Source organism: Triticum aestivum, chromosome 5D, assembly GCF_018294505.1.
Source record: "Triticum aestivum cultivar Chinese Spring chromosome 5D, IWGSC CS RefSeq v2.1, whole genome shotgun sequence".
NCBI classification, from domain to species: domain Eukaryota; kingdom Viridiplantae; phylum Streptophyta; class Magnoliopsida; order Poales; family Poaceae; genus Triticum; species Triticum aestivum.
In genome coordinates, this window is record NC_057808.1 from 373,451,418 (window position 1) to 373,460,549 (window position 9,132).

Here is a 9,132-nt window from a genome sequence, read left to right on the forward strand (position 1 = left end):
CTGCGCATCCCTGGAGTTTAGCGTTGTGGGGTGGAGCCGGTGTCTGTGGCGGGTCAGGGTGCATGCCATGCCATGCTACTGGACTGGCGGATCGACGGGACCGCACGGCAACACTGGGCAAAAGCGATGCGTGCATGCACCTGCACCGTCGCACCGGTACCACTGGTACCACGTACTGACAGGAAAAGGTTCAGGCGCAGCGCAATGCACAACGGACAATCTGATCTGATACTCTGGTCTGGTCTGAGACTGAGCCTGACCGTCTGATCCCGCCCCAAGACAGGAGCGATCATCATGGCAGCGGAATCCGCAAGGGAAGGGGCCCCGCCTGAGCTGTTGAGCACTTCGTCTGGGTTCAGGCATCTGCATGTTTTGCCTGTCAGAGACATGGTGCGTGAAGTGAGGTGAGCCTGGATGGAACACTGACCCATAGTACTCGAGTTCACAGGTTTGGCACATGTTGTCCGGCCACAGAGCGGTCCTCGGGGTCTGGGGCCAGGCCACGTGAGAATTGTGTTTCAGCACCCATTTTCTCTCTCTCGCCCACATCTTCTTGATGTTCAGCTTACTTGGCCCGAGACTGAGATCTGCCTTTCCCTTTGTGCGTGGACACAGGGCATGCCACGCAAAACGCTGGAGTGCGCGCATGCTGTTCTCTGAACTTTCGTCTCTCTGAATCCGATAGCAACGGCTCCCAGCTTCTCCGACGGGAGCCCAACCGTCCAGGTTCAGTTCGGGGCCGCTACTTTTCCACTGATAGCAACAGCTAGAATGGTGCCTTGTTACACTCGGATAGGAACTGGAATGCTGTCCTGTTTCGTCGAAAAGCTTCTGCCGCTGCACGAGCAGCTGACGGTTCAACAGGAGCGCGGTCTCGGAAGTAGCAGCTGGTTCAAAGTTCCCCCCCGTGCAGTGTACAGAAGAGGATATAATGAACAGATTGACTACAGGGGCATATTGATGCAGGGGTGGTGTTCCAAATGCAGTATGATGGCCGCACCAACTTAAGCATCATTGCCATAAATAAATGTACAATCAGCGCAGGAGCACATCATTGCCATATGTTTTCTGAGTTTATTAAGAGCCTCGCTCCCAATTTCATTCCAATAAATAATGGAACTGATAAACATCGTTGATGTATCCATAATTGGCTGTGTGCATCACAATGATGCAGAGGCCGGGGTTATCCTTCTTTTTTCAGAAAAATCATTGATGCATCGTTCCCACTTACAGAATTATGATCCTGCCAAACCCGTCACTATAAAAATAGGCGCCGTCAGCAATAGCTCGCGTGTTCTTTACCCTGAAGAAGTACATTGAAATATCAGGTCTCTGTAATCAGATGTAGCTGGTGCAAATCAATCCATGTACGCGAACGCAAGCTGTTGAAGCCTCGTGCATGACATAGTTCGCGGCTGCCAAAACATCCGACAATCGAACAGAAAATGGTCTCAAAAGTACTCCCTCTGTTCACTTTTATAAGGCGCTATATACATTTCAGACAACATGCAAAATAGCTCAATTTTAGTTTTCTGAAACGACTTATAAAAATGAACAGAGGGAGTAGCTCATTTCAAGTCCCCCCAACCCCGATGCAGGAGATCAAGATTCAGACTTGTACCGACTTCGGCATTTCATCACAAGGATGCACATGACTATAAGAGATCAGCTTACAGCACCAAAATCCTATTCAAACATGAAAAATACGATCCGAGCGCGTGAGAAGCACAAGAACAGCATAGCAGAATAACATAATGCCCCATCCGTCTGTACGTAGAAATTACAATCGAATTACAGATGGCTCATGGAGGGTTAATGAAGCTAATAACATCATTGATGTATCTTTGTTGTGTGCATCACAATGATGCAGAGGCCGGGGTTATCGACCTTTTCTCAAAAAAATCGTGTATGCATCCTTCCCACTTACAAAAAGATGATCCTACCAAGCCCGGTACTGAAAAAATAGGCGCCGTCAGCAATAGCTCACATGTTCTTTACCCTGAAGAAGTACATTGAAATATCAGGTCTCTGAAATCAGAATTTAGCTGGTGCAAATCAATCCAACTACGCGAATGCAAGCCGCTGAATGCCTCCTGCATGACATAGTTCGCGGCTACCAAAACATCCGACAATCGAACAGAAAATGGTCTCAAAAATAGCTCATTTGAAAATGGTCTAGAAAATAGCTCAGATCAAGATTCAGACTTGTACCGACTTCCGCATTTCATCACAAGGATGCACATGACTGTAAGAGAAAAACTTACAGCACCAAAATTCTATTCAAACATGAAAAATACGATACGTGGGCGTGAGAAGCACGAGAACAACGTATCAGAATAACATAACGCCGCATCCGTCTATAGGTAGAAATGACAATTGAATTAGAAATGGCTTATGTAGGATTACGTGAACCAATTCTGTGAGTTATTGTGGGCTTTCAGTTCTACCCGAGGGCCGTCCACGATCACATCACAAGACATAATGAACACATGACTAGAGTAACATACTGATGCAGTGGCATTCCAAATGCAGTATGATGAGCACACCAACTTAAACATCATTGGGAGGAGTTAGTTAATTAACGCATAAGTATACAACATCATTGCCACATCCTTTCCGCTCACAAAAAAGATGATCCTACGCCTACCAAACCCGGTACTGAAAAAATAGGCACCCTCGGCAACACAGCTTGCAAGTTCTTTACCCTGAACAGAGAGATTGAAATATCAGATTCTCTGCAACCAGATAATGTAGCTGGTGCAAATAATCCATGTACGCAAATGCAAATCCCTGAAGCCCCATACCATGATAGCAAAGAAGTTCACTTCAGCTATTCAGGCCAATACACTAATACTGGGAGTGCTATAGCTGAATTGCTAACTAGCACTACCAAACATGCTACTGCTAGTACTAAAAAAAGACCCTAAAGTGTTTAATCTAGAACCTAAGTTTAAGTTGGATGGTTTCAGTACAATGCAACACCAAAATAGTTGGTGAACAGTGAACATTTGGGGGATAGATACCTCAGTAAGCCGCGGGGCTGTCGTCAAGCTGCTCCTCATCTTCGATCTCCACCTCCAAGATTTCCTGGCCAAGCCGAAAAAGCTCGTCATATTCGTGACAGAATCTCCCCTCGCTCGCTCCAGGAGGAAGAATAGCATGCCGGAAAGAAAAAGAGCTCACCGGGATACGGTTCTTGAGGTAGTTGCCAATCCGCGCGACGACGGTGGCGCGGGTGTGCCAGAACTTGCCCTTCAGCCGGAGCTTCACGAACGGCCCGTCCAGCTCCGCCAGATCAACTTGCCCTGCCACCATCACCGTTCACGACGAGGAAGAAAAATGCAAACTTCAGCAGGGCGACTGGACTGGTACTGGCGTACTGCACTGCAGTTCGTGAAAGGAATTGGCTTCGATGTTTCACCTGTTATGCCGACCGACGTGTCGAACAGCTGGGCCAGCTGAAACGCGGTGCAGGAGATGAACAGCAATGGCGTTCGTCAGTTCATTTGGACGTAGGCTATCACCGTGAGCCGTGGACGGCTGTGCAAAACAGATGGGCACTGCGGTGTGGACGAGGAATTTGAGGAGGGAGGAGGTTCGGCTTGCCTCGGCTTTTGCGTCGACGATGGCCTGCCGGACGTTGTCCTCGGTGAGGTCGAGCGATGCGGTGATGGAGGCGGCGCGAGCGCGACACGGCCGGCGCCGGCACCGCAGGCTGCGGAAGATGTGTCCGGTTGACGTGCTGAGCGGCGGGAGACGGGTGCGGGGAGGAGCGGAGCGGAGAGACGACGCGGCGGCGCTGAGGCGAGGGGGGAGGACGGCGAGGCGGGCGTGGATGGCGACGAAGGCCATGGCCGTTGCGGATGCTGAGAGCAGACGCTGCCGGGTGGGGCCTCCTTATCTTTCTTTTCGAGTGGGAGGCAGGCAGGAGTCTTCCCAACAAAATCCACTGGCCTATTTGGTTGACGTTTGAGTTCCCGCATTTGGCCAGTGAAACCTGTACCGTCGCTTGGGCCAAGGCTAGGCCACATTCTGCAAACCCGTTTGACAGCCCCTGACTATGTACAGCTATTGACAAAACTGAGGATGGAAGGCTCGGGCTCTGGCGACTCCGGCGCCTCCGCCGTCCCGCTGGTCGTCTCGCCCGCCGAGCCTCCTTCGCCGCAGGTGTCTCCCTCCGCCGTGGCCTCCGCCACCCCCGCCGCTCCATCCTCCCCGCTGGCCCCTCCCCTCCCGTCCCCTGGACCCCCCGGACGGGTGGTTTGGGCGGACTGGGCGGAGGACGCCGACCGGGCCGCGGGCCGGCCGGTGGAGTGCCGCGGCCGCGTCCCCCCGCCCGCCCCGGCTCGCCCTACGCCGCCCCGCTCCGCCGGCGGTCTTACTCCCGGGGGTGGGAGTTCGGCTGCCCGGGCGTGTGCTCGCCCCCCCCCCCGCTGGTTGCCGCGTGCCTCGCCGGTGACCGCGGGGAAAGGCTTGGCCTTTGGGGCTGGGGCTGGCCGCCGCCGCCGGCGCTCCCCCGGCTGGGGTGTGGCCGGCCGGGCGGACCTCGGCTCTGCCCTGGCCTCTTGGAAGGGCTCCGGCTGGCCCGCCCGGTTTGGCCGGTCGCCCCGCCGCCGTCATCGGTCGTCGCCGTCCCTCTGCTTTCTCAACGTGCGCCTTTTCGACCCTTCATCGTCTTCTTCGGCTCTTCGCGGGTCTGCTGCATCCCGTTCCCCCGCCGCCTCGCTGTCCCTCGCCCGCTGGGCCGGCCGTCCGCGCGTCCTCCTCGTCCGGGGCGGCGGCTGGAACCCTCGCCGGTGGTGCGGGTTCAGTTCCTGGGCTGGGCCTTGCCGTGTCGGGCCCCGGGTGCCAGCTGGGCCTGCTCCCCACCCCCAGGGTGGCCCGGTCCATCGGGGCGGCCTGGGATCTGCGGGCCGGCCCAGCCTCCGGGCGGCGGCCCAGCGGCCTCGGCCCTCGCCCCTGCAGGCTGCCCCGCGGCCTCGGCCCTCGCCCCTGCAGGCTGCCCCGCGGCCTCGGCCCAGATACCCCCCGCTCGGGATGGAATCTGGATCCCGAAAGGGTTTCCGCTTCAGCCGTCTCTCCCTCCCGCTCCCCGACCCTGCTCCCTCCTCCCCCCGATCCCGCCGCCGTCGGCTCCCCCCTCCCCCTGCGACGTCGCCGTCCTCCCCATGACCCGCCCTTGGGGCGACGGCTCGGGGCGCCCCAAGCGGCCCCTGGATGACCCTCGTCCGTCGGGGCGCGCCTCGCCGGAGGGCCAGCGGCGCGAAGCCGACCTCCGCCGCCAGCTGGCCAACCGCGACGGCCGCGACGCTTGTCGGTCTCCTGGCCGCGACGCGCACCGTTCCCCGCTGCGTGACCTGCACCGGTCCCCCTCCCGAGATGCTCGCCGGTCGCCTCCCCGCGACTCTCGGCGCTCGCCGCCCCGCCACGACCGTCGCTCGCCAGGCCGCGCGGAGGGCCGCTCCCCGGTGCGGGCCGACAGCCGGCTCTCCCCCTCCCGGGATAGCCGTCGCGACCGGCCCCGCTCCCCCTCTCCCGCGCGTCGGCATGGGCGGTCCTCGTCGCCCCCTCTGACGCCGCGGCCACCCGCCGGTACCAGCCCCCCAGGACCCAGCCGAGCCATCCTCCGAGCAATGGTGGCCCCGCGGCCCGCGGCCACCAAGGCGCCAAGAAGAAGAAGAAGAGGGGTGCCGCCCGAACCCCCTCGACCACGGCTCTGGATCCCGCGTCCTCGGCCGCGCCCAACTCCGGTGCCCCTCGCGACCCTCCTCCGTGCTTCAACTGCGGTGTTGTCGGCCACTACCAGGTTGAGTGCCCCAACCCACCGATGTGCTACCTCTTCAAGGAGTCGGGCCATCCCGCGGCTCTCTGCCCGGACCGGCCGATGACGGAGGAGCTCATGATGTACGACCACGGCATCGAGGGCCTCGAATTCTTCCACATCGAGGTGGAGGACGTCCCCCCCATCTCCGTCGCTCCTTGCTGTCGTCTCCATCGTGGGGGCCGGGGTCGCTTCTCCAGAGATGATCGAGGCGGAGCTTAACCACCTCTGCCGTCGCGTCTAGGACTGGCAGGTGACTCCGACCTCGGATAGCTCCTTCACCGTGGTCTTCCCCGACGCTCTCAGCCTGGGCCTCTGCACCCGTAGCGACGACATCACCCTCGCCCTCAACAAACTCGTCGTCAACATCTCTGAGCCCCTGTTGGACCCCAAGGCGGTTGCCGTGCTGGACACTGCTTGGATCCTCATAGCGGGCCTCCCCGACATCGCCCGCTCTGAGAAGGTGATCCGGAGCATGTCCAAGCTCCTGGGCAAGGTGGTGGTGGTGGACGAGCTCTCCCTCCGCAAGGAGGAGGAGGTTCGTGTCAAGGTCAAGTGCTTGGACTCCTCCACCCTCCGTGCCACCGTTCGTGTGTTCTTCAACGACCAGGGATTCGACCTCAAGATCTACCCCGAGCCTCCCAACCACGTCGGCCGCCCGATGACACCTCGCTGATGGCCACTTTGGTGGGGGCGACGCGGACCCCCGCGACGACTCCCACTACCGCCGTCCGCGCCCCTCCCGCCACGAGGATCCGGAGGACGACGACGAGCGCTCTGGCTGCAGCCGCTCCCCCTCACGGGACCCCTCTCCACCTCCGAGGCGTGGGGGCGCGGGTGCGGGCCGGTCGCGTAGGTTGACCTTCTCCGTCGAGGCCGGCCCCACCACGCTTCCTGTCTCTTCTCCCTCCTCTTCGGCCGAGCTCAGCGACATCTCCAGCGTCAGCCTCCTCGTCCTCCCGGCATCTTCGCCGCGCTCGCCGTGCATCCTTCCCGTGGTGGCCACGGCACCCTCGTCTCCGGCCTCGGCTTCTTTGCTGCCTCCGGCCTCGCCGACGTCGGTGCCTCCCCCCTCGGATCCCCCCGATGGACCCCCCTAGGGCGTATGTGCCTCCGCCTCCCGCCTCCCCCCGGCTCCCTCCCCGGCCCCGGTTGACGACGCGCCGGCCCCGGATCCGCCGGCCCCGGACCCGCCCTCTCCTCAGGCGGTGTCTGGTGCCCATATGATCCCTCCGGCGCCTGCTTCCCCGACTCGTCTGCTGCTGGTGGCCTCCGAGGAGGTGGTCACCCCCGTCGCCTCCCACCCGCCTCAGTCGGTGCCCTACGTCCGTCGGGCTCGGGCCTCGTCGACCCCGGTGACGGCTTCCCATCGCAGCACCCGGCTCGACGCGGATCGCCCGGCCGGCCTCCCGGCGCCGTCCATCTCCGAGCGGGCTGAGATCCGGGCTGCGGCCCGGAACCTCGAGTCAGGTGCGATCGACATCCCTTCCAGTTCTTCCAGCTGCTCTTTTTCTGCGCTCGAAGCCGTTCCTCTCGTCCGCCTTGCCAAGGTGGCCCTAGACTCGTCCGTAGTTTTCAGGGGGGAGGTTGGCCCCCCCTTGGAGCAGATTGCGGCTATCCAGGCCCGCAAGATCCTTGACGGGAAACTCGCCGAGACACGGGCCCGCCTCCTCCGCATCCCGGTACCCCAGCCCTCTAGGACGCCGGTCGAGGAGATCCGTGGCCGCACTCGCTCTCGCACTGCCACTCTTAGAGCCCACAGTGCTTCCACCGTCCTGGGGTCAAGCAGCCCCTCAATGGCGGTTTAGATGCGCGCCCTTTTCTGGAACATTCGCGGCTTCGGCCATGACGGCCGCCGCCGCCAGCTAGTTGAGTACATCCGGGACGAGCACATCGACATCGTCGCCATCCAAGAAACCATGCGCACGGATTTCTGTCTCCCCGAGCTTGACAGCCTTAGCTCCCACCTGTTCGCCTGGCATTGGCTCCCTTCTAGTGGGAACAATGGCCACTCAGGTGGCATCCTCTTAGGTGTTAAGGATGCCACCTTTGAGGTGGGAGGTATGGATCGGGGTGAGTTCTTCGTTAGTATGGAGATCTTCGAGCGCGCGCTCAACTTCAAATGGGAGGTCATCATCGTCTACGGACCGGCGGATCACAGCCGCTCCCCGACCTTCCTCGCCGAGCTGCAGCAGAAGATCTCCGCTTCCCCCCTACCTGTTGTGGTGGTGGTGACTTTAACCTCATCCGTTCCCCGGATGAGAAGAATAATGACCGGGTTAATCGCCCCCGGATGCAGATGTTTAACGACTGCATCGCGGAGCTTGGCCTCCGTGAGCTCGAGCGCACGGGGGCCCGGTTCACCTGGACTAACCGCCAGGCGAACCCGACGCAGTCTGTCCTGGACCGCGTCTTCGTTTCCCCGGAATGGGAGCTCAGATGCCCCCTGGCCTCGGTTCAGGCTATTACCAGGATCGGCTCTGATCATGTCCCTCTCCTCTGCTGATGAGCGCCCCCCCATTCCCCCCGGTTCCGGTTCGAGCTCTTTTGGCTCAACCAAGCCGGGTTCCGCGTGGCTGTTGCGGCTAAGTGGACCGCCGCGCGCGACTCCCCCCACCGCGCCATGTCCGCGGTCGACTCCTGGCAGTTTTGCGCCAAGCTAGCCCGCCAATTTATGAAGGGCTGGGGCGCGAACCTCGGCCGTGATATCCGTGACCGCAAGAAGGCCCTCTTGAGTGCCATCTAGGCCCTGGATGTCTGTGCTGACTCGTCCGGGATCTCCCCGGATGAGTGGATGTTGAGATATGATCTCGAGGACCAGCTCTCGGTCATTTACGCCGACGAAGAGGCCTACTGGCGGTTGCACGGCACCCAACGGTGGGTGCTCCAGGGCAACGCCAACACGGCCTACTTCCAGGCGATTGCCAACGGCCGACGTCGCTGCAACTCCATTCACTCCCTGTGGGCGGGTGATACTCAGCTTGTTCGACCCTCGGACATCCGCGCCCACGTAGATGGCTTCTATAAAGCCCTTTCACCCCCACCCCTCGGGGTGGGGCTGTGCTGGCCCCCGATACCTGGTCGGGTGCCCAGCTTGTTTCCGCCGAGGCCAATGCTGCTTTAGTGGCGCCTTTCTCGGAGGAGGAGTTCCTTGCGGCGATTAAAGGCATGAACCCCTCCTCGGCTCCGGGCCCGGATGGATTGCCAGTATTGTTCTTTACAACATTCTGACAAACCATCAAACCGGAGGTCATGGCCCTCTTCGACGAGTTCTTCTCTGGGACCATGGACCTTGGGCGCCTGAACTATGG

General features: G+C 60.3%; 1 protein-coding gene across 3 annotated transcripts; it reads right to left on the reverse strand.

Annotated features, from left to right (window-relative positions):
* Window positions 1–1,136: 1,136 nt before the first annotated feature.
* LOC123121872 (uncharacterized) lies at window positions 1,137–3,999 on the reverse strand. Of its 3 annotated transcripts, none has more exons than XM_044541963.1 (5): window positions 3,607–3,999; window positions 3,422–3,458; window positions 3,184–3,305; window positions 3,024–3,087; window positions 1,137–1,303 (listed from the first exon to the last, which is right to left on the reverse strand). In XM_044541963.1, the coding sequence occupies exons 1-4, from the start codon at window positions 3,850–3,852 to the stop codon at window positions 3,025–3,027; spliced, it is 468 nt and encodes a 155-aa protein (XP_044397898.1). In that variant the 5' UTR covers window positions 3,853–3,999; the 3' UTR covers window positions 1,137–1,303; window position 3,024. The 3 variants fall into 3 exon arrangements, with proteins under 3 accessions (XP_044397898.1, XP_044397896.1, XP_044397897.1); XM_044541961.1 differs by lacking the exon at window positions 1,137–1,303 and adding an exon at window positions 1,666–1,999 and having other exon boundaries at window positions 3,607–3,997; XM_044541962.1 differs by lacking the exon at window positions 1,137–1,303 and adding an exon at window positions 2,495–2,705.
* Between the last annotated feature and the right edge of the window lie 5,133 nt (window positions 4,000–9,132).

Excerpts from the sequence above, each read along its gene's own strand:
- LOC123121872 (XM_044541963.1), bottom strand. The coding sequence starts at position 3,852 with ATGGCCTTCGTCGCCATCCACGCCCGCCTCGCCGTCCTCCCCCCTCGC. Across the intron at positions 3,306-3,421 it reads CACGTCGGTCGGCATAACAG|GGCAAGTTGATCTGGCGGAG; the intron begins GTGAAACATCGA and ends TGATGGTGGCAG. Across the intron at positions 3,088-3,183 it reads ACCTCAAGAACCGTATCCCG|GAAATCTTGGAGGTGGAGAT; the intron begins GTGAGCTCTTTT and ends CGGCTTGGCCAG.